Genomic DNA, 24,656 nt, shown 5'->3' with positions numbered 1-24,656 from the left:
AATATGCCTGTAAATTAACAGCTGAAATATTGTATTAAATGATGGGCACTGGACTTTATAAAAGGACTGAGAAAGTAAGTCTCCATTTGGTAGGAAAGTCATTCAAGTATTTAGTGCCAAGAAAAGATTGGTCTCTTTATTTAAATGCAAATGCTTTTTATCAGACAAAAATCTATACACCTTTCACTTTTCCTTAGTTTTTGTCTTGGTGAACTTAGCAGTGTTCGAGTAAAAAATTGTTACCATATTTTCTAGTAAAATGCCCTCTTTCACTAGTTTTTATTTGTATTTTCACAGGTTACATTTCTAGTGTCAACCACCCAAATCTTTTATAGAAGGACCCCTGATAATGTAGAGAGACAGACTGATTATCCGCACCTGGGGATTTCATTTTTGGGAGTTTTTAAATTACAAATTCAATTTCCTTTAGTGGTTATGAGACTATTCAGGTTATCTATTTCATCTAGACTGAGTTTTAGTAGATGGTGCTTTTTGAGGAACTGGCCCATTTCTTCTTCTAGGTTGGCAAATTTACGTGTGAAGTTTTTCATAGTATTCCTTTATTATCCTTCCCCTGGATACAGATTCTACTGTAATATCCCATTTCATTCCTAATACTGGTGATCTGTGTTGTATCCTCTCTTTTTTATTTTTGTCGATATTGCCTGATTATAAACCAAAAAGTCAAGAACACCTGGGTGGCTCAGCGTCTGCCTTCGGCTCAAGGCGTGATCCCAGGATCCGGGATCGAGACCCACATCAGGCTCCCTGCATGGAGCCTGCTTCTCCCTCTGCCTGTGTCTCTGTCTCTCATGAATAAATAAATAAAATCTTTAAAAACAAAACACTACAAAAAGTCAAGAACAGAGTTCAACAAGAAACCACAGACAGACCTGATTTTTTCCAGCATGTTCCATAATCTTCTCATAGACTATTTCATTCATGATCTGGAAACGCTTGATAGCTTTTTTCTCTGTGATACCCACATAAGTCTGTTCCAGGGGCACTGGGCGGAAGCTAGAAGTTCAACAGTTAAACATATTAGGCTTCTAGCACAGAATACTGAGGAAATAAACAGTCATATTTGCTGCCCAGGAACGACATTCCTTTCTAGATTCACACCACATCAAAACTCAAAGACCGGGACACCTGTGTGGCTCAGTGGTTTAGCACCTGCCTTCGGCCCAAGGCATGATCCTGGAGTCCCAGGATCAAGTCCCACATCGGGCTCCCTGCATGGAGCCTGCTTTTCCCTCTGCCTGTGTCTCTGCCTCTCTCTCTCTCTGTCTCTCTCATGAGTAAATAAAATCTTTTTTTTTTTTAAGAAATCTTTAATAAATCTTATTTATTCATGAAAGACATAGGCTGAGAGAGGCAGAGACATAAGCAGAGGGAGAAGCAGGCTCCTCGCAGGGAGCCCAATATGGGACTTGAAAAAATAAAAAAAGAAAGAAAGAAAGAAAGAAACCAAACCCAAAGACCCTTCTAATACCCAATCCAACAAAGCTCCCTGAAAGGGGGATAGGGCAGCAGGAAGGTCACCCTGGTTAAATTTCTCCCATCTTCTCTCATACCTATTGTCGAAGTAAAAGAGGCCCTTGGCAGGATCCACACGCAGGAAGGTAGCCACGTCTTCATAGTTGGGGAGGGTAGCACTTAGACCAATGAGTCGGACATCCTCCTGAGTCATCTCAATGTTTCGGATGGCCCTGGCCACCAAAGCTTCTAAGACAGGACCTCTGTCATCGTGGAGGAGATGGATCTCATCCTAAGTAATGAAGGGGCTACAAATTATCTCCAGGACTAGAAAAATGTGGTCCTCTTTCCTGAAAATAGTCCCATTTTGTGGTATATACCTCATATGCCAAATAAAGAAGAAAAGAGCAGGCAAGAGAAACCCAAAGGGTGGGACAACATTCACTGTGAAATACCCTGGAAAATATTCTCCTGTAACCACTGAGAGCTGCATTGCTAATTTAGTGAAACATATGCTTAATGGCAAGAAAATCTAATACTTCAGGTAAATGAGTTCATCACTTCACTCAAAGACAAATTTCTTGGGTAGCTCAGTGGCTGAGCATCTGCCTTTGGCTTGGGTCATGATTCCAGGGTCCTGGGATCAAGTCCCTTATCAGGCTCCCCACAGGGAGCCTCGCTCTACCTGTGTCTTTGCCTCTATGTCTCTCATGAATAAATAAAATCTTAAAAAAAAAAAAAAAAGACATTTCTTTACTAAAAATGAAGCTTCTAAGCAGATCATATTTATATCAAAGAAGGTTTCACCTCTGGGCAGTTATCCTTACTACTTTGTACTTGCAAAAGATATCATGAATCAAATGATGAGCTCGCATATCCTAAGGTAATGCTTCTTAAATTTCAGTATGCAGCATGGGATCTTACTAAAAAGCAGATTGTGGGGTACCTGAGTAGTTTAGTTAAGCACCAAATTCTTGATTCCAGCTCAGGTCATGAGCTCAGGGTCCAGAGATCAAGCCCAACGTGGGGCTCTGCACTCAGCGTGGAGTCTGAGATTCTCTCTCTCTCCCTCTGCCCCTCCCCTGGCTCACACTCTTTCTCAATAAATCAATTAATTAATATCTTAAAATAAATCAATAAAAAGATTATATTTCAGTAGGTGTGGGATGGGGCCAGGGACTCTGCACTTATTAAAGACTTTGAATAGTGAGGCTCCAAAGTGGGGGTTGACAAACTTCATAAAGGGCCAATCAGGGACACCTGGGTAGCTCAGTGGTTCAGCCTTTGGCTCAGGTTGTGATCCCAAGGTCCTAGGATCAAGTCCTGCATCAGACTCCCTGCAGGGAGCCTGCTTCTCCCTCTTCCTATGTCTCTGCCCCCTCTGTGTCTCTCTTGAGTAAATAAACCTTAAAAAAAAAGGGGGGGGGGCAGACAATCAGTATTTTAGGATTGTAAGCCATTCAGTCTCTGCTACAAATAAAACTGACCCCTGTACAATGCAGGAGTTAGGGGTGTCCTACATAGTCGAGAATCTGCTTATAACTTCAATTCTCCCAAAACTTAACTACAAATAGCCTACTCTTTACCAGAAGTCTTACAATAACATAAACAGTTGGCGAACACACATTCCATATACATTTTATATACTTGTATTCTTACAATAAACTAAAATAATGTTATTAGAAGTATAAAAGTATAAATATGGGCAGCTCCGGTGGCTCAGAGGTTTAATGCCGCCTTCAGCCTAGGGCAAATCCTGGAGACCTGGGATCGAGTCCCATGTCAGGCTCCCTGCATGGAGCCTGCTTCTCCCTCTGCCTGTGTCTCTGCCTCTCTCTCTGTGTCTCTCATGAATGAATAAATAAAATCTTAAAAAAAAAAAAAAAAGTATGAATAACACGTTTACAGTATGGCACTATATTTATTTTTTTTTAAATCCATATATAAGTGGACCCATGGAGTTCAAGCCTGTGTTGTTCAAGAGTCCACTGTACTTACTTCTGTAACTGCAGCACAAAAGCAACTGTAAACCATACATAAATAAATGGGTATGGCTATAGTCCAAAACCAGTAGCTGCAGATTGCCAACTCCTGCTCTAGGATATTGAAAATCTACGTACAAGACCTCCGTCCTGTTCTCTAGACAACTTAAAGAAACTACACTCAGACTCAAAGTCATTTTTGCCTGGGTGCTTCTGCATGTATGGAACACAATATCCTGATTCCTTAACTCACTCTGTCTGAGAATGGATTATTTATTTATGAAGCCCTTTAATGTCCTGGGAAGACACAATTAGTTATGTCTGTTTACATTTGTTTTAAAATATTTCAGATAAAAAAAAAAAAAAGCTATGAAGAGCAAGGAACGTGGCAAACACCATGCACCTCCTCAGAACTATTTCAATTAGATGCAGATTCTCATTTAATGATTACAGCAATGCTGATAACGGCTGTCATTATACAGGCTAGTGACTGGAGGAAAGCACTGAAAAAATGGTCACCAATAAAAGCCAGCAAACCAGGGGCATGTGGATGGCTCAGGTCATGATCTCAGGGAATGTGGTGAGATCAGGCCCCATGGCAGGCTCCACACTCAGTGAAGAGAGTATGGATTCTCTCCATCTGCCCCCTGCCTCCCCCCAACTCACCCCCAACACCCCCCTCCTCCCATCACTTGCTCTCTAATAAATAAATCTTTAAAAAAAACAAACAAAAATTCCAGCAAACCCTTCTCAACCAGGCCTGGCCTCTATGTCCCCAAGTACTCCCTGCTCACCAGAATGATAAGCCGTACAAGCTGGGTGTATGTGCGCTCCCCACCCTTGCGGGTAATGATGTCCCACTTCTCGGGGGTGCAAACGATGATCTGAGTGGCGCTGATCTCCTCCTTGCACAGCTGGTGGTCACCAGTCAATTCTGCAACAGTGATGCCATAGGTGGCCAGGCGCTAGGTGAAGGAGAGGCAGGTCAATCAAAAACACTGCAAAGGGGCCTTGCTATCGCACTTTGGGAAGTCTCAGAGTAGGATACTGGAAGGAGGTATCAACCCAACAGAGAAATATCAAACGAATTAGATTGATCATACAAGCGCATATATCTAAAACAAATCAAGTTCACACTAAGGCAAATGAAGCAGACAGAGGATGTCTGGGACTTCTGCACACAAGGGGGAATGGAAACCTGTAGATAACAGGACCTGGAATAATACCACCAGATCTATTATCAACCACATCTTGTGAGTGTTTCATAAATTCTTCAATAACATCAATGATTACAACTACAGAATACTGCTATGGAAAGAATTAAAAAAAGATGCTAAATCCTTGTAAAAGTCCAAGACAGGTGCAAGACATTCTTGCTCCAGTAACACTCTGAACTCGGGTCAAGTTCCACCTTGAAGTGGAAGAAAACCACTGGATGAGGCATCCCAGGAATGATCTAACCCCCACTCCCAGTATCTCTCTACCCCTTACCTTTCCAAAACTGCCCACCATCTCCTGCACTAGAGACCGCATGGGAGCAATGTAGATAATCTTGAAGTCATCCACGTTGATGGTGCCATCCATGTTAATGTGCTTCCCTATCTCTCGGAGCATGCACATCAGGGCCACGTTGGTCTTACCTGCACCCTAAGACAGAAGTTGAGGATGAGAAGGTCTGCTTACCCGCCCTCACTACCACAGGCTTATCACCAAAACAGACACTAGAGCATGTCCTGGGATGGTAGGATATCCTACCATTTAACATCTCTTCCATCAAAGAAAGAACTCCGGTGGGGGGGCAGGGGGTAGCATATGGGTGAAGATGAACAATCTTGCCATCAAAAACATACACCACTTTCCACAAGAACAAAGCAGCCAGGGCAGTGCTTACAGTAGGGGCGCACAGCAGCAGATTCTCATCTGTCTCCAGAGCAGCACGGTAGAGTTTACTCTGGATCCGATTTAATGTTTTGAAGCCCTCAAATCCAGCCTGGGCATACTTCGGGAGCTTCTCCACTGGAAGCAGTTGCTAAAAGAGAGAAACAAGGATGCCTGGGTGGCTCAGCGGTTGAGCGACTGCCTTCAGCTCGGAGCATGATCCTGGAGTTCCAGGATTGAGTCCCGCACTGGGCAACCTGCATGGAGCCTGCTTCTCTCTCTGCCTCTCTCCTTCTGTATCTCTCATGAATAAATAAATAAAATCTTTAAAAATGAATGAATGAATGAATGAGAGAGAGAGAAAAATGCCATTCACATTCTGCTGGCAGCATCCTTGAGCAAGCTGTTTTTGTGGGACAGCCAGGACTGCACTTCCTGGCACCCTCCCTGTGTCACTCTCCACTGTCCCCTAGGCTCACAAAGTGGGAAAACTCTGAAACAGCTTCCACATCAGGGAAAAACTATGAAGCAAGATCACATTTTGGCCAATGGGTTGAAATCCAAACTGGAAGAGAAGTGAAAACAAAGAAAATGGAGAAAAGCAATTCACTCACTTCTTCGGAACCAAAGGGCTTGGGCTTCAGAGCAGGCACATGCACCTCTTCATAGCCCTTGCGCTGGCGCCGGAAGGACCCATCAGGAAGCTGACAACGTTTATTGGCCATGAAGTGGCTCCCCTGGGTAAAAACCAGGTCCTCCAAGTCCAGAACCTGCCGTGGAGCCAGTGCCTAGGAGTATGAAAAACAAAAACCCAAAGTGAGCAAGGTGAACAAATGAGCTTTTTCCATCTAGCACCACCTTGGAAATGAACCCAAGACCTACCTCTCCACCCTGGTCCAGATCCATGGTTTCCAAGTCTGTGTCCATCCGGGACTGACGCACTCGCTCTCTCCGGGACCTTTCCTCCTGTAACAGAGAAAGGCCCAAAGAATAACAATCCATCACCATTGAAGGTTCTGGTCCCTTTTGGTCTCTGCTTAACTAAGCTTGACTCATGGGTGCTGACCAGTAAGTCCCAAACTAGAAAGACCGTCCTTTATGTTCAGACATCTGCCATCGGGACCACCAGAATGATGGAAGCAAGCAGTTTTAAAGGGACAACGGGGACACCTGAGTGGCTCAGCAGTTAAGTGCTTGCCTTTGGATCAGGGCGTGATCCCGGATTCCCAGGTTCGAGCCCCACAACGGGCTCCTTGCATGGAGCCTGCTTCTCCCTCTGCCTGTGTCTCTGCCTCTCTCTCTGTGTCTCTCATTAATAAATAAATATTTTTTTAATTAAAATAAAAAAAGTAAAGGGGCAATGCAGGGGCACCTGGGTGGCTCAGTCAGGCATCTGACTTCGGGTCAAGTCGTGGTCTCAGGTTCCTGAGACAGGGGCCCGCATCAAGCTCCCCGCTCAGCAGGGAGTCTCTTGTCCTTCTCCCTCTGCCCCTCTCCCCACATGTATACATATTCTTTCAAATGAATAAAATCTTAAAAAAAAAAAAAAAAAAAAAAAAACTTTCCTCTTAAAAAAGAAAGAGGACAATGCATAGCACAGGGATTTCAAAAGTAGATGTTCAACAATTCAGCACCAAGGGCTAACCCTAAAGATAGAAGTGTAGGTTCTATGTTCAGCCAACATATGTGTTCTATCCCTGCATTTTCAGTACATACCATTACTTATTGTGTCAAGGGCCCATGTGATGGGCCCATGGTGCTGTTGAAGACAGCAACAGGCTAGCAGTCTCTTGACCACAGCACTCTGAGTGTGTTAACTCTAATCTGTACTAGGGACAAACCTCAAAGAATTCAGAGAAATACTTTACTTCTTCAAACCTTCACTTCTACTATGCATTCAGCTTTATGCTACAATTTTCTTAAGAAAGGGCAAGAGTGCACATGAGTGGGAGAGGGACAAGGAAGAAAGAGAATCCCAAGCAGACGCCACACTCAGTTTAGAGCCTGACATGGAGCTCAATCTCACGAATCTGGGGATCATGACCTGAGCCGAAATCAAGAGTCGGACACTCAACCAACTGAGCCACCCAAGTGCCTCAACGCTATACTCTTACAAATGGTGTCTCTTTTCCAAAGCAAATATTCTAGTTCGGGAATCAGACAGATAAACTAACCCAGCCCTTACCCGGATCAGATCCTCCTTCTCAGTCTCATGGAGCTGGTAGAGGAACTTGGAGAGCTCTGGATCAGCTTCCATCTTTCCCATGATCCTTTCCTTTTCTGCCTCACTCTGTGCACTGGCCAGTAAGGTGCAATATAAAACTAACAACAGCAAAAGAAGGGGAAGATGAAAAGGAGGGGTTTGTGTAGAAAGCAAGCTCACTGAAACAGGCACTGAAGCTATAAAAATAAGAGTCCCCATCACACAAGCAAGCACATATACCACGAATGAGCTCCCAAAGGGACTATATACTCACTCATCATCCTGTGCTGTCGCAACACTTTAATAAAATCGAAAGTGTTGAAACCAAGGAGCAGAACCAGCTGGTTTTCACATTCCCGATCATCACTGGCTGTCTACAGAGAGAAGGTAATGCCATGATTAAGGATGCAGCCATCTGCTTCATACGCTGTCCCCACTGCTAAGATACATATGATGAACACAAAACATCTTGGCCATACCTTCAGAATCTCCAACACTTCATCTGCCTTCTTCTGTGACACAATGGCATCATCATAGAATCGACTGAGCTGCCGCTGTAGCCAAAATGCATCAATATCCCGAGGGTGCAAATCCTTCTTCTTGGAACTCATCAGTTCCCCTGAGGCCACAAGCTACAGAAGTAACCAGGTACTTAGCTTACGCCACATCTCCATTGGCCCCAACTGCTTACTCATCACCCTGCAACAGAGTTCCTCTTGCCACCAGAGTCTACCAGTCTTTGAGGACTTTCCAGAATTTAAAAAACCCTTATAATAAATTCAGGAGCATACCAAACTAACATTTCAACACATGCCTTTGGGAAGGAAAATGAGTGATTGAAATCTTAAGAAAATCAAGACGCTGAATGTCTAATGACTCCTATTAAAGGCCAGCTCAGTAATATGCAACAGGACCTATGCAGGAGAAAACAAATGCTACACCCAGAAATCCCCTAGCCTTGCAGCAATGGGCGAGAACAAGCTGTACTTACATTAGCCGAAAGAGTGCAGCGCACAACAGCCTCATCCCCTTCCATGTCATCATCAGATGCCTCTTCTCGAACTTCCCCATAGACATCTTCATCACCTTCCTACAGAAACAACCCAACCCCAGCTCATGATTTGGAGGTGATCCTAACATCAACAGAGAACCTCTCCCCTGAGTCCCTTAAAATTAGTTCCATGGGGGATCCCTGGGTGGCGCAGAGGTTTGGCGCCTGCCTTTGGCCCAGGGCGCGATCCTGGAGACCCGGGATCGAATCCCACATCGGGCTCCCGGTGCATGGAGCCTGCTTCTCCCTCTGCCTGTGTCTCTGCCTCTCTCTCTCTCACTGTGTGCCTATCATAAATAAATAAAAAAAAATGTTTAAAAAAAAAAAAAGATATTTAAAAAAAAAAAAAAATTAGTTCCATGGTTAGAGCAATGGCTCTGGTACTGGTGGTGGGGAGACCAATAGCTTATTGGTACTGGTGATAGGGAGACCAACAGATCCAGAGTACATGTAATAAATGACCTCATTACTCTAAGTCCACTTGGCAAGTATTCATTAGATGCTTTTACTCTCTCTTCTGCTTCTCCTCTTAGGCTGCCACAATGACAACCAACTGGATCACAGTCTCTCTCATATGTGTACAATCGATAAATGATGAAATAGAGCTATCAGCTAGCAGGAGAGAAGAGCAATACAGAAACCCTGTTTGGGAAAACACATGGTGATCCAGAGATATAGATACCACTTAGCTTGCTTTCCACTGTCTCTACTCACACATTCACTCACACTGTATCAAGACTTAGCACAGGGTCATTATTACAAATAGGTATTTAATTAGTAAGCACTGGATAAATGAATGAATGCTATAAGCAAAGCACTCTTCTATAGTTTGGTGCCTTTTTTTTTTAATATTTTATTTTTAAGTAATCTGCACCCAACGTGGGGCTCAAACTACAACTTCAAGATCAAGAGTCAAATGCTCTATCGACTGAGCCAGCCAGGCCACCCCTAATTAACAGGATTTTATGATTTAAAGTAGCAACAAACCTGGAGCATCTGGCTGGCTCAGTGGGTAGAGCATGCAACTCTTGATCTCCCAATTCAACCCCTTAGTGGGTGCAGAGATTATGTAAAAAGAAACTCTTAAAAAAAAAATCCTATTGGGGCACCCAGCTGGTGCAGTCAATCAGCTGTCCAACTCTCGGGGTCTTGGGATTGAGCCCTGTGTCAGGTTCCTTGCTCAGTGTGGGGTCTGCTTGAGATTCTCTCCCCCTCTCCCTCTATAAAATAAATAAATCTTAAAAAAAAATCCTATTAACTCCACTGCAGAAAGCGGCTTAGTAGTTATCTACTTCAGGCATCTTATTTAGTAGATGAGAGAAACAAGCAAAATGACCTGCCTGAAACACAGGACTAAAACTCAGATCTCAGGGCTCCCAGTTGGGGGGGGGGGGGGGGGGGGCGAGGGGAGGGAGGAGTCTCTCCCCTGACTGTCTTTTGCTACCCCTGCTTTCTGTCTTAGTATATGAGATTTCGAGGCCAACACTTTACCTGAGCCAAACTCACCCACTGAGAACTCTAAGGCAACTCTGAAAAATTTTCACATCCTATTTAGTTATATTCAAGAATTCTGGTGAGGTGCTAAACCTCAGTGGCTGCTGCAACTATTACTTAGACAACCATGTACAAAATATGCCCATTCTCTTGGGCAAATGTGCATGTTTTGAAACTGGCGATAGGGGATCCCTGGGTGGCTCGATGGTTTAGTGCCTGCCTTCGGCCCAGGGCATGACCCTGGAGTCCTGGGATCAAGTCCCACATCAGGCTCCCTGCATGGAGCCTGCTTCTCCCTTTGCCTGTGTCTCTGCCTCTCTCTCTCTCTCTCTCTCTCTCTGTGTCTCTTATGAATAAATAAATAAAATATTGAAAGGAAGAAAGGAAGGAAGAAAGGAAGGAAGGAAGGAAGGAAGGAAGGAAGGAAGGAAGGAAGGAAGGAAGGAAGGAAGAAAGAAAGAAAGAAAGAAAGAAAGAAAGAAAGAAAGAAAGAAAGAAAGAAAGAAAGAAAGAAAGAGGCAACAGGAGAGAGTACTAAAAAGTGGAAAATTCTTACAATAAAATTAAAATGCAGTAAAAAAAAACAAAACAAACAAATAAAATAAAATGCAGTAAAACATGGTGGCATACACCATCGATGAAGGTAGATACTGTACTTTTTGTCTTTTTGGTGATCCACTTGGATTGTTTTAAATTATTATATGTTTACATTTACAAGTATAAATTTGCTTTATAAATCCCTAAAGAGGGACGCCTGGGTGGCTCAGCAGTTGAGCATCTGCCTTTGACTTAGGGCATGATCCTGGAGTCCCGGGATCGGTCCCGCATCGGGGGCCTGCATGGGGCCTGCTTCTCCCTCTGCCTGTATCTCTGCCTCTCTCTCTCTCTCTCTCTCTCATGAATAAATAAAATCTTAAAAAAAAAAAAAGGTAAAGATATCACACTGAATGTAAAAGCATTCAGTTGTATAGCACCCGCGAAACATCATTTAAAAAAAAAATAAATCCCTAAAGATAACCATAGCAAATTTTTAGCAAAATAACATTTATCCCTAAGGTTGACACCCGTACAACACCATAAAATTTATCTGGCCTAAGCTAGACAGTTTCTTTACACCACAGTGGTCCCCTCACCTTAAAAATTTCAAAAAACAAAAATAGATTGGGTCTGTTTGCTTTATCACCCACCTCCTCATCAGACTCAAACTGAACATTCACACCGTATGTCTCATCAATGTTGTCATCTGCAGCAAGAGGGATTAGAAAAAGACAAAAGTAAATTAGTGAAATGAGGCACTATGGAGGTAATTCCTTCCCAACTGCCTGACATAGAGCATAGTTCTATGGTCTGAGGACCCACAGGCGAAGACAATTAACGCACGAGTCATCTGCACTGCCATTGCTGAAGCCTTCTCCAAACTGCCAACCCTGGACACGGTCCTGTGCTCCTTGCTCAACCACCTGATTGTCCCCCCAACCCTGCCCCACACAGGTTCTGCCCAAGTTTTCCCCCGATTTCTATACAAAAGGTCTTAAGAATAAGAAATAGCTGCTGTCATCCAAGGACTCTGATGCATTGATCACAACTCCTCAAACACCAAACAGGTTATGGGAACTCATGGACACATTGAGAAGTCTTAACGACTGAGGCTTGAAGATCAAGTTTAGAGATCAAAAGCAACCATTTAACATGATATGGACATAAAGACGTCAGTTACCCATATTCTGGATTTCCTTATCTCCGCCATAGTCTGTGATCTTTTTGCCCAAGTTCACTAGCACATGGTATCTGGTATCATCTGTCTGACCCAACAGCAGGTCAATCTCCTTTCTTCTTTCCTTGTCTCGAAGTTTTTCATTCTTGAGGACAGCTAGAACTTCATCAGCTGCCCCACAAAGAATATCACGGGGCTGGTGGCAAAAAAAAAAATTTAGAACAAGCCACAGAACATCACTGGCCAGATTTATGTAACAATACAATGTAAAGAGCCACACTTCTTTAAACCTGAACACCCGGTTCTGATCATTTTCATTACTATTAACTAAAAAACGTCACAACTGTAAGAAGACCCATGTGTTTTTAAAGATTAGACAGGTCGTCCTAGGAAGTAGGACCTGTCTTCTACAACAGTCTGGTGCACTTCTCCAGGCAAGAGACACTCCTCAGCGATCCTCTAGCCCACCAAACTTTAGGTAATTCTTCGTCCTCACCAGAGCCTCTGATACTCATAAAGGCCCTTAATCTAATCACATATGTGTAATGGTCAAGATTATGATTCCAGATACAGAACACCCAGGCTCATATGGTGGCCCATGCCAAACACTACCTCTGTGATTTGGGAAAATTACTTATCTATTCTTTGCCTCATATCTCTCATCTGTAAAATGGAAAAGGAACAAAACAATACCTAGTCATAGAGCTAATGTAAGGAGTGAAAGGGAAAGCATGTAAAACACTACTCCACATCACCTGAGTGTTCAGTAAATACAGCCACTTCTACAAACTGCTATGGCCCACACAAGAAAATTCATGGACAAGATTCTTCTGGTACCTCCCAGTTGTGACTCTCTCCTGTTCCCAAAACACAGCTTCACCCTCTGGCTTCCTCACCTGGTCCCCAAGGGCAGCCTGGATGAAGCTGAGCAGCACCTCATAGGTCTCTCGGGTCTCTTTAGTCTTGGGCTTATAGATGATGCCCACCATCTCATCGATGCCCTCAGACAGCAGAGTATAACCCTTCATCTTATTAATGTCATGTCGGTCCTCATCACGCTTTCTTCGCCTAATGGACACATGATGTTTAAGAGGCAAAACCTACTCCCTCAAAAGGCAAAACTAAATCAAGCCTACCCTCCTCTCCTCGCTTCATGGTACATAGATAATATTTAAAAACATGAATCTGTACCTCAATAATTCCCACATGGCCATCTTTATGGGAACACAGTAACAGGAAGGGAATCCTTTGTGATTCTCTCACTAGATGCTCTAAATGTTGCAATGAGACAGCCTCCTCACTCATTTGTAAAAGGACAACGCTTTTTACTTAGCATGACAACACTATATAATCAAATTTTGAGTTGCCACTCTCACACATATTTTCTTTTTCTAGCCAGAGAAACTAAGACTCCGAAAGAATCTACAGCCATTGATTCCCAACAAATAACAAACTTGGAAAGGAAGCCCTACTCTGCAAAGTGGAGAACCAATGATATATTAACTCATTTCAAATATAACTAATCAAGGGGTGCCTAGCTGGCTCAGTTGATAGAGCATGTGACTCTTGATCTTGGGGTTGCGGGTTCAAGCCCCATGTTGGGTGCAGAGATTACTTAAAAATGAAATCTTTAAAAAAAAAATTATATATATATATATATATATAAATATATATATATATATATATAAAATCAAAACTGGATCTATGAATTTTTTTAATATTTTATTTATTTATTCATGAGACAGAGAGAGAGAGGCAGAGACATAGGCAGAGGGAGAAGCAGGCTTCCAGTGGGGAGTCTGATGAGGGACTTGATCCCAGAACCCTGGGATCATGACCTAAGCCAAAGGCAGACACTCAACCACTGACCCACCAGGTGCCCTGGGTCTACAAATTTTTGGGACTTCATTGTGGGAGAAGAGAAAGAGACAGAAATGTCAGGGATTTCAAAATATAAAGATGAGGTAAAGTTCAATGATCTTCTAAATTTTAAAATATAGCCCCCAAAAGGAAACAAAACAAAACAAAACCCTCTTTCATACTACTCGAATGTTACTCCATACCAACTAAAGTACAAAGTGGACAAAAGCAGAGTAATAATTAAGTAGGAGTGGGAAGTTTGTAATGGAAGAAAAAGAGTTACTGAGACAGGGAATAGCAAGGGTTTTGAAAATCCTGTGGAGAAAATTAAAATCTCTCTGACACATATACATTAGAAAAAGATCTAAAAATTCTTTTCTCCAGGTGTCTGGGTGGCTCAGTTGGTTAAGCATCCAACTCTTGATTTTGTCTCAGGTCATGATTTCAGAGTCGTGATATCAAGCCCTGAGCTGGCTTTGTGCTCAGCATGGAGTCTGCTTGTCCCTCTCCCTCTGCTCTCGCTAGGATCTTTATGAAAGTTGTTTTCTGGGCACCTGGGTGGCTCAGTCAATTGGGCATCTGCCTTCTGCTCAAGTCATGATCTCAGTGTCCTGGGATGGAGCCCCCCATCCGACTCCCTGATCAGCGGAGAGTCTGCTTCTCCCTCTCCCTCTGTCCCTCTTTCCACTCATGTGGTGTCTCTCTCTCTCTCTCTCAAATAAATGAATAAAATCTTTTAAAAAGGGGAGGGGGTTGTTTTCTCACTTCAGTACACTTTTTGAGGCCAAAGAACCTTTTAAATCTCATGTTCTGTTTTTCCCATCCCTAACACTAATGTCTCATCTTGCACCAGACATTTCAGCAAAAACGCTGCTCAAATGCTCAAGGAAAGATAGATTTTGGATCTCAAGAAAAATCATTTTCTCCTTTGTACTCACTTGGCTCTTCTTTCTTCCTGCATCTGTGGTTTGGTCCGTTGAGCCTTATCTCCCATCCGGGTGCCCTCCAACTTCCCAACCAGGGACAGCACCTCTCCCGTGGGTTCATCCCGGCGGGTCCGGTCAATGAGAGAGCGGTCAGCTTGGAGGACAAGATTCGAGTTCTGAAAAGATCACAACGTTATCAAAGCTCTGACACGAGTAGGGCCACTTCCTGCATCACAGGAATGCCACTTGATAATATCAAACTTAGCAAGAACTGGAGCGACTAAGTGCTGATAAGCGCAACTGGAATAAGAGGATTTCCTTAAGATGAAAGAGTGCACACAACTGCACAGGCAGGAAGAGCGATCAGCTGAACCATCCTTGCTGGTTAACCAACACCCGGGAAAAGTGTTGGCACGCTGGGGGTGACACAGAAGGGGGCGGGTATGGCGCCGAGGGACAGAACGAACACTCCTAGCAGAGCGTAGCCCATCCCGCCCGCCTCGACCCTAGTGGGGTTATTCATGTCGTCCTGTACTCCCACCTTCGCCTGGATCTGGCTTCCTCTCCGCTTTAGTGGTTCACCTGCAGGCCTTCAGTCTAAACCTCCCTCCTCCGCCTCCCGCTCCCCAGCAGGCTCCCCAGCCTGTGTTCTCCCCCGGGTCCACACGCACCGCCTTGTACTCGTACTGCAGGCTACGGGCGGTCACATCCGCCATGGCCGCGGCCGCTCGGAGATCTCAGAGCTCAGCTCCCCGCACAGCACGCTACCAAGAGCCCTCGCACTCCGCTCGCTCCCGGCCGCGACAACGCAGGTTGGGCGCACCGGAGAGGGAAAGAGACGAGCTCGCTTCCGCTTCCGGGTCGCGCGCCGGAAGTGGGGGGGGGCGCTTCTCCGGCGACGTAAAAGCGTCGCTTACCTTCGGCCTTCTGGGCGGAGTGGGCGGGGCCGCGAGTCCGGTGACCGCGGACTCGGCTTCCGGCCACGCCCCCACCCCCGCGACTTCTGGGCCACAGGCGCTAGGCTTCCTACCTCGTAGTGCGGCCTTCGGCCTCCAGGACCCTTCACATCGTAGCGATACGTAGGCCTGCTTGGCCCCTTATCCTAACCCAAGCGCTTTTCTACCCGCTTCTTCGGACTCTGGCCACCGTCCTGTGAGCTGTGCTGGCGACGGGTGCTAATTAGCTCCTTTCTGGTTGAGGGAACTGAAGCACCCAGCTAGCAGTTTGAGTGTGTGTGTGGGGGGGGGGTGTGAATTACTAGTATCTGACGTTGGGTTTCAGTTCTGCATATAACATAATGGAAGGAAAACTGTCTCCTCCAGAACCGTGCGTGTCAACAAGACCCTCGTTCTGGGCCGCCCGGGGCCCCCTCTTTGCACCCAAATGCTTGTCCCGTTCCTTCGCAGAGCCCCTGGCAGCTGCCCTCTTGGCAGGACCGGCTCCCGGAAGATTTCTTCCTCAGCGGCAAAGCCCCTGCCTTCGCACACGTAGTCGACCAGTTCTCGCCTGTGGAATGGCAACGAAGAGCTGGATGGTTACCTCAGAGCCTGTTCGCTTTTGGAAGAGGAATGAAAGGGAAGACGCAGGGGTATTTTGTTGGTTGTCAGTTGGCTCCTTATTTACAAGTTGGGATAGTTCAGGAAAAATCTGGACTTCTATGGAGAAATCAGAATGCTGGCCGCATGAGAGAGACCCACATTCCTACGTGGCTTACTGGCCCAGTGCTAATCAGCACCTTGACGCCCTTAGAGGATACATGTGTTCCTCCCACTGCTCCTGTCTTCTCATCTCCGGCCACTGTAAGCCTGTAGTTTGCAGGCCCCACCTGTTTTTGCCTAACTGGGCCTTCCAAGGGGCAGTCGAGTCCTTTACAGCAGCTCTGCTCCTCAGTGACTTTGTGACTTTTGAGGTAGCTAGCTAGCTGATCTCTCTGGGTGAATGTCATCTTGTCATCCTTAAAACTGAGGTAATAAAACTTACCCCCTATGTGTGTTGTGATTAAATGAGGTAGTGTGGACATTTTTTTTAAAGATTTTATTTAGGGGCACCTGGGTGGCTCAATGGTTGAGCATCTGCCATTGGGTCAGGTTGTGATCCTGGAGTTACGGGATCGAGTCCCGCATCGGGATCCCTGCATGGAGCCCGCTTCTCTCTCTGCCTATGTCTCTGCCTCTCTGTGTCTCTCAAGATTTTATGTATTTATTAGAGAGAGAGAGTGCACATGCACAAGCAGGGGGAGCAGCAGAGGGAAAAGCAGGCCCCCAGCTGAGCAGGGAGCCTGATGTGGGGCTCAATCCCAGGACCCTGGGATCATGACCTGAGCTGAAGGCAGATGCTTAACCAACTGAGCCACCCAGGTGCTCCAGGTAGTGTGTTTATTTTTTTTTTAATATTTTATTTATTTATTCATGAGAGACAGAGAGGCAGAGACATAGGCAGAGGGAGAAACAGGCTCCATACAAGGATCCCGATGTGGGACTCGATCCTGGGACTTTGGGATCACGCCCTGAGCCAAAGGCAGGTGCTCAACCACTGAGCCACCCAGGTGCCCCACTCCAGGTAGTGTGTTTAAAAGCCCCAGTGAATTGCCTGACTCAGGGTAGGGGCTCATTGAAGGTGATTTAAATCTGAATCCTCAAGATTGTTATTTTGTAGCTATCCTGTGGCTCATGCACTTGACACAAAATAATCTGAAAAATATCTCAAGGATTCTGCTCTACTTTTCTACAGGAGTAGGACTTATGTTCACAGTCAAGCCTGGACTGTGGGCAAATGTGTGAAGCAGAGAAGGAATGGGGAGGGACTATTTATGGGAGCAAGTTTTCTTGGGGTGATGGAAATGTTTTTGAATTAGATTATGGGGATAGGTGCACAACTGTGGATGCAGATTAAAAACCATTGAATCATACATTTTTTATTTTATTTATTTATTTTTAAAGATTTTATTTATTTATTCATGAGAGAGACACAGAGAGAGAGGCAGAGACACAGGCAGAGGGAGAAGCAGGCTCCATTCAGGGAGCCCGATGTGGGACTCGATTCCAGGAGTTGATCCCGGGACTCCAGGATCACACCCTGAGCCGAAGGCAGGCTCCAAACCACTGAGCCACCCAGGAATCCCCATGCATACATTTTTTAAAGCTTTTATTTATCTGAGAGAGAGTGAGTGGGCAAGACAGCAGGAGGTGGGGGAGGGAGAGGGAGAAGCAGAGTCCACACTGAGCTGGAAGACCCATTCAACTTGGGGCTGGATCCCGGGATTCCGGGATCATGACCTGAGCTGAAGGCAGATGCTCAACCGATGAACCACCCAGGCACCCCAACTCATGCATTTTATTTTTTTTTTTAGGTTTTATTTATTTATTCATAGAGGCAGAGTCTCACAGGCAGAGGGAGAAGCAGGCTCCATGCAAGGCATAGACCCTTGGTGGGGGATGTTTGTTACCAAGTCAGGTTCAGCTTTAACTTTCTTCCAGTCTATCTATGCCCCATTGTCCTGCCTCTCTCCAGAAATTCAGAATTCACTATTCCCTAGTGCCAGGCCAGAACACAGGGCTACCCAGGCTCCTAGGCCCTGCTTTTCTGTACCTTAAGACCTGTCATTTCATTTAATAACCTCTCAAATATTACATATGCAGTAAACTTTGTAAGCACTTTTAGGGACTCAGAGAAAAACAAGATGCAGTTAGAACTCTTGAGAAGTTATAGTCTTGCAGGAGAAATGAGATGTACTGCAATTAAAAAGCTGAGTTGGGGGATCCCTGGGTGGTGCAGTGGTTTGGCGCCTGCCTTTGGCCCGGGGCGCGATCCTGGAGACCCGGGATCGAATCCCACATTGGGCTCCCTGCATGGAGCCTGCTTCTCCCTCTGCCTGTGTCTCTGCCTCTCTGTCTCTCTCTGTGTGACTATCATGAATAAATAAATAAAATCTTAAAAAAAAAAAAAAAAAAAGCTGAGTTGGGGTGCCTGGGTGGCTCAGTCAGTTAAGCTTCCAACTCTTGGTTTCGGCTCAGGTCATGATCTCAGGGACCTGAGATCGAGCCCCAAGTTGGACTCTGTGCTCCATGCAGAGTCAGCTTGAAATTCTCTCCCTCTCCCTTTACCCCTCACCCTGCTTCCAGAGAGAGCTCTCAGGGAGCAGACTCCTCTCTTGTTTCCCTCTGCCCCTCCCCACCATACTCGCTCACTTGCTCTCTCTCAAAGAAATAAACCTTAAAAAAATTTTTTTAATAAAAAAAACCTGGGTTAACAAAAAACGAAAATTCCACACGTTCTCATATCCCCTCACCTTTCTTCCTTAACTACAGCACCCCACCACTGTCTCTGGCAGACAGTCTCTCCTTTGTGTCCTATCCGCTCCTCCTGCAGTGTATTCAATAAACTTCTAGCTCTTGGGGCAGCCCCAGTGGCTCAGCGGTTTAGCGCCACCTTCAGTCGAGGACATGATCCTGGGGACCCGGAATCAAGTCCCGCATCAGGCTCCTTGCATGGAGCCTGCTTCTCCCTCTGCTTGTGTCTCTGCCTCTCTCTCTCTCTCTCTCTCTCTCTCTCTCTCTGTGTCTCATGAATAAATAAATAAAATATTTTAAAAATAATAAAAATTTTAAAAAATAAACTAGCTCCTTAAGAAAGGGGGGGGGGGCCCTGAATGCAATCAGTGCCACAAGGGGGCGTTGTGGGAGATGAGAAAAGTCCCTTCTGATTGATGAAAATGAGGGAGTTTACAGTTGTAAAGGATGGCTAGGATTTCAGTAGAGGCAAGGAGTGGGAGATATTTCAAGGGAATACGGAAAAAGTAAAGTATGAAGGTGAGAAGACAAAGACATATCCTAGGAACTGTTAGAAACTCAGTTCAGTTGAGTGAAGAGCAAATGTAAGGAATGGAACATGTAATATAGATATAATTTAGAATCTCTTGAAAACAAATGCCATTGTAAAAAGTTTTTACCTTTTTCTAGGAGATAATATAAACCCATACAGACTTCTGGTTGGAGGGGGGCTGGTTGTGTTTTGCAGCTTTATAGCAGGTGTTTGGTTAGAAGGACTAACATCTAGATTAAGCAAAAGCTTACTATTTATCACATAGGAAGCATTGCAAAGTACCACTTTAGTACCTGGTCTCATTTAATCCCCATAAAGCCCTCTCAAATATATTTCCCCCATTTTGCCAATGAAGAAATCGAGGCCCAGAGAAGGTAACTGACTTGCCTGGCCTTGCCTGCCTCAAAGCCAGGCTGTCTCATTCCAGATCCTTTGTAAGGGGCTTCCTTACAGAGCTGGGCACGAGGAAAGTGATTCTCATAGTGCTGGGTAAGGTGTAGGAGGGAGAGTGAGGTGTAGGAAGGACCAAACACGGAGGAGGGCTGGGAGGCTATTAAAGGAGGCCGGCAAAAAAAAAAAAAAAAAAAAAGGAGGCCGGCAAGAGGTTAGGTGTCCCTGATAGGATTACCACAGACAGGGGTAACAGAATGTTAGAAATGTGAGTAAAATTCAAAGGGACTTGGTGATTGTCTTTGGTGTGTCCAGGAACCCATTAGGTTGCTTGAACTCTCAGGGTTGGAGAAGAGGAGTGCTGGGTCATCAAAAAGCCCCTGGTAACTTGCATACTAGGTGGTGAAATGCCTCATGCTCTAGGATTGAATATTAACATTACAGGGTTCGAGTGAAGCTAAATTGAACGATTCCATGGGCTCCTGGGTAGCTCAGGTCATGATCTCGGGGTCGTGGAATCGAGCTCTGCATTGGGCTTCCTGTGAAGCAGGGAGTCTGCTCCTCCCTCTCCTACTCTCCCTGCTTGTGCTCTTTCTCTCTCTCTCCCAGTCAAATAAATAAATTTAAATACAATTTAAGTAAATAAAATGTAAATAAATAGACTCCAGTAAACACAATATTCTACATGGAGAAGGGATTCAGTACATGTTAGTTCCCTCTTCATTTGCTTAGAACATCAGTTCACCAAGTCATGCACACTTTTGAACTACTCCATGCATTCACTTCCTCATTTAGCAAAATTTTGTTGCCTTGTCTGTGCCATTTACATCACACTGGGTTCCAGGGCTGCACCAGCAAACAAGACCTATGCACATAAAGGTAAGATTTAACCATGTAGTAACAACATTGATTTTCTAACTCCTCATCTGGTATATGATTCTAAACAGGCTTTGCTCCCTTTCAGGTCTTCACCCCAGGAGGCAATGCCCTTGTATTAACCAAGAGGCAGTCTGACGCAGTGATTAAAAGCATGGACTCAAAAAAAAAAAAAAAAAAAAAAAAAAAAAAAAAAAAGCATGGACTCTGGTGTCAGGCTGCTGGGGTTTGGACTCCCACTTCCCCCTTCCCAGCTGTGCAATCTTAGGTCAGTTCTTAATGCCTCAGGTGCATCAGCTGCTAACCGGAGATAGTTTTCCTTTAGGGGGCTGCGCACCTACAGCTCCACCAGGAAATAGTAAGGAAACTGAAAGGACTGTCCAGCAGAGCTGCATTTCTCAAAGGCATTTATGAAGTACTTTGTGTCTGGAGGCAGTTTGCAACTCAAACACAGGAAAACTGTCTCACTGTCATATCCTTGCTTTCTCTTATCAATGGTCTTACCTGGTGGCCCTTCCACCCAGCAGACTTGGTGCTTTATTTTTAAGATTTGAGGGATGCCTGGGTGGCTCAGTGCTTGAGTGTCTGCCTTTGGCTCAGGTTGTGATCCTGGGGTGCTAAGATCGAGTCCTGCATCAGGCTTCCTACAGGGAGGCTGCTTCTCCCTCTGCCTATGTCTCTCTCTCTCTGTGTCTCTCATGAATAAATAACCTCTTAAAAAAAAAGATTTGAGAGAGTGAGTGAGAGAGATGGAGCAAGCATGAGCAGCGGGGGTGGGGTGGGGAGGGGTGGAGGATAAGCAAACTGTTGAGCAGCAAGCCCAATGCGGGGCTCCATTTCAGAACCCTGGGATCGTGACCTGAACTGAAGGCTAATGCTTAATCCACTGAGCCACCCAGGCACCCCAGCAAACTTGGTTCTGAATGGCCGTTGGCTCTTCTACAAACTCTAGCCCTCACATGGAAGGTGACAGTTTGCCAGGACTAGACGTATCCAGTAGCACAGCTGTAGGTTGGGTGGCTGTGCCAGAATGTTGTGTGTCGGGGCCACATGGTTAGGCTACATACGTGACCTCAGCAGGTGACTGAGAAGTCATTTTGGAATGCAGGTAGCCATATGCTTGTTGAGAGATGACGTCCTAACTATATGTAAGATAGATTCCCTGTAAAGGCTGTCCATGTCAAGGCATGGCTCATGCTGGTTCTGTGATGGATCCATTCCTAACAAGGCAACTGGTGGTTTCCGCCACAGATGTAGGACAGCCTGTTGTAACAAGCTGAGTCTCCCACTTGTACCAGGCAGCTTCTGTTAGGCTTTCTCCTCTCTACTATCCCTTCCCTCCAATTTCCATTGCAGAGTACAGGTTTTAAAAAGGAAAAACCAGGGGCAGCTGGCTGGCTCAGTTGATGGGAGCATGCAACTCTTGATCTCAGGGTTGTGAGTTTGAGTCCCTCCCCATGCAGAGATTACTTAAATAAATAAGCTTTAAAATAAATGAAAGAGGGATCCCTGGGTAGCGCAGCGGTTTGGCGCCCGCCTTTGGCCCAGGGCGCGATCCTGGAGACCTGGGATCGAACCCACGTCGGGCTCCCGGTGCATGGAGCCTGCTTCTCCCCCTGCCTATGTCTCTGCCTCTCTCTCTCTCTGTGTGACTATCATAAATAAATAAAAATTTAAAAAAATAAATGAAAGAAAAAAGAAAAAGAATGAACCAAAAGGCCATACCTGTATTTCTTCTTCCTACACCCTTGTACACCTTCCTCTCTGGACTCTGATTTTCTTTCCTTTTGACAGCACCAAGTTTCTGCCTACTAATCTCCTCAAGCCCCAGACTGCCAACTGGGATGAAATCCAAATCCTAAGCCCCATTTTTTCCTGAGGCACTATAGCCTTAACTGTGCATCCAGCCAACTTTTTAAAAAGCCAACCAGCATGGACACAGTATTTGTCATGCACTTGTGATGGCCCAGTGAGAGGAAGATTGCCAAATGTAAGTCCTTCTCAGGAGCAGATGCCAGCAGCTGAGAGCAGCCTGAATGAAGTCTCAGGATACTAATTCCTGCCAGAGATCAATGTGCCAAGGAAATAGGAAAAGAAAGCATACACCGTGTGCCTATCACACTAGTACCCCAGAAGCCCCCTGGGAGTCCCCGCCAATTGCTTTTCTCCCCCTCTTCCCACCAGAGATAACCATGTCCCTGATTTTTTTTTTTAATTTTATTTACTTATTCATGAGAGACACAGAAAGAGGGAGAGGCAGAGACAAAGGCAGAGGGAGAAGCAGGCTCCACACAGGGAGCCCGACATGGGACTCGATCCCGAGTCTCCAGGATCAGGCCCTGGGCTGAAGACAGCGCTAAACCGCTGAGCCACCCGGGCTGCCCATGTCCCTGATTTTTAGATTAGCCTGGCCCTTGCTTTTCTCCATAGTCTTACTACTTATGTATGATCTTTATTTTTTTAAAGATTTTTATTTATTTATTTATTTATTTATTTATTTATTTATTTATTTATTCATTCATTCACGAGAGACAGAGAGAGAGGCAGAGACACAGGCAGAGGGAGAAGCAGGCTCCATGCAGGGAGCCCACTGTGGGACTCAATCCCGGGACTCCTGGATCACACCCTGAGCCAAAGGCAAACGCTCAACCATTGAGCCCCCCAGGTGTCCTATATGTATGATCTTTAAATAGAATCTTGCTCAGTTTTGAGAAAATGAGTAGCAAGCATGATACCCTGTCGTGCAGAGAGGATGGTATGGTCCCAATAGATGGAGGCACCAGAAGAAACAGAGACAAAGCAGAATGCCTGCATCGGAGGCTAGCCTCAGCTCCCCTGAGTATCTCTGGAGCCATACCAGGCTGTGGGTGGACAAGGCCACAGAGAAGGCCTAGAAGCACAGGGTTAGGGCAGTTGGACATCTAGCAGGGTCATGGTATGGACCAGTGCAGCTTCCTGGAAAGGGGTACATGTGAGGGGTCTTCATTTTCATTTTTTAAAATATTGCATGGCCCAAACTCTTGTCTTTAGTCTACTCTCACTCTTGTTTGGTAGTTTGGCTAAGTATAAAATTCTAGATTTGGAAACCATTGCTTCTAGTGCTGTGCTGACAGAAGTCTGACACCCTGTTTCCTGATCCTGTGTGTGTCCTCTTTCTGTCCTGAAGCTTGTAGAATCCTCTGTCCTGAGTGTTCTGAAACTTTATGACAAGATACCTTGGTGTGGGTTCATTTTCATCCATGTGCTAGACAGTCTCAGTCTGAAAACTCATGTCCTCCAGCTACGGGATACAGGCTTTTTATTCCTTCTTCAGCAAGATCTCCTCCTCTCCATTTTGTTTTTTTTTTTTCTGGGCCCCCTGATTGTCATATGTGGGACCTACTTGGCAACCCTTATAATTTCTCTCCACTCTTTTCTAACCCTTGGCACTTTCACTCTAATTTGGGGAGACTTCTTCTGTTTTACCCTTCAGTCTCTAGAGAAGCTTCCACACCTGTACATCCCTCACTCCACGCTTTGCCAACCACTCCCAGTTAGGTTATGCCAAGGAGAGGCACATAAAGGAGACTGCAGAGCTGGAAAAAAGGACTTGTTCCTTCTTGTCCACTTCCCCAGCCTGGGAGCACCCCCCACTGGCACTTCTTCAAATGGGCAGCAGCAGTTCCTTCCCATAGCAGCAGTTTGTGGATCTTCCAGGGTGTGTAGAACCAGGTTATCGTGTCCGTGTCCCCCCTCTCCGCCCCCCGCCAGATGCCAGCACCAGCCAAGCAGCATCCTCCTCAGGGGGCAGTTTCTGCTCTGCAGAGTCCTCTCTGAAATCTTTTTGAAGTTTTTCCTCTTTGTTCCTTTTGTTTTTCCAGCCCTGGGGGTAGTTGCTTCCCACAGTTGCTACTTGATACTTTGGATATCTAGTCAGCAGTTCTTTGTAAGAAGTTCTTTGTTCACGTTACAGGTTTCTGCCTCCTGACTAGACTGTTACAACTCC

General features: G+C 45.4%; 1 protein-coding gene and 1 long non-coding RNA gene across 2 annotated transcripts in view; one reads left to right on the top strand and one right to left on the bottom strand.

The window, feature by feature from the left end:
- SNRNP200 (small nuclear ribonucleoprotein U5 subunit 200) overlaps window positions 1-15,455 on the bottom strand; it is a 32,665-nt gene extending 17,210 nt beyond the window's left edge. The window contains exons 1-16 of the mRNA XM_025454033.3: window positions 15,256-15,455; window positions 14,597-14,760; window positions 12,695-12,866; window positions 11,802-11,994; window positions 11,272-11,327; window positions 8,531-8,629; window positions 8,019-8,171; window positions 7,814-7,913; window positions 7,522-7,658; window positions 6,219-6,302; window positions 5,951-6,124; window positions 5,350-5,487; window positions 4,950-5,105; window positions 4,253-4,423; window positions 1,575-1,768; window positions 894-1,017 (exon numbers count right to left, since the gene is read on the bottom strand). Coding sequence (XP_025309818.1) covers window positions 894-1,017; window positions 1,575-1,768; window positions 4,253-4,423; window positions 4,950-5,105; window positions 5,350-5,487; window positions 5,951-6,124; window positions 6,219-6,302; window positions 7,522-7,658; window positions 7,814-7,913; window positions 8,019-8,171; window positions 8,531-8,629; window positions 11,272-11,327; window positions 11,802-11,994; window positions 12,695-12,866; window positions 14,597-14,760; window positions 15,256-15,300 — 2,160 coding nt within the window. The 5' untranslated portion in view covers window positions 15,301-15,455. The remainder of the gene's footprint in view (window positions 1-893; window positions 1,018-1,574; window positions 1,769-4,252; window positions 4,424-4,949; window positions 5,106-5,349; window positions 5,488-5,950; window positions 6,125-6,218; window positions 6,303-7,521; window positions 7,659-7,813; window positions 7,914-8,018; window positions 8,172-8,530; window positions 8,630-11,271; window positions 11,328-11,801; window positions 11,995-12,694; window positions 12,867-14,596; window positions 14,761-15,255) is intronic.
- Window positions 15,456-16,587, top strand: LOC112664447 (uncharacterized). Its single transcript, XR_003139719.3, has 2 exons — window positions 15,456-15,814; window positions 15,991-16,587. It is a non-coding gene; the product is annotated as an uncharacterized LOC112664447 (long non-coding RNA).
- Window positions 16,588-24,656: the final 8,069 nt, after the last annotated feature.

The sequence above is a fragment of the Canis lupus genome, chromosome 17, assembly GCF_003254725.2.
Source record: "Canis lupus dingo isolate Sandy chromosome 17, ASM325472v2, whole genome shotgun sequence".
Taxonomy (NCBI): domain Eukaryota; kingdom Metazoa; phylum Chordata; class Mammalia; order Carnivora; family Canidae; genus Canis; species Canis lupus.
The sequence above is the reverse complement of the archived record's forward strand: the minus strand, read 5'-3'. Positions and strand labels throughout refer to the sequence as shown.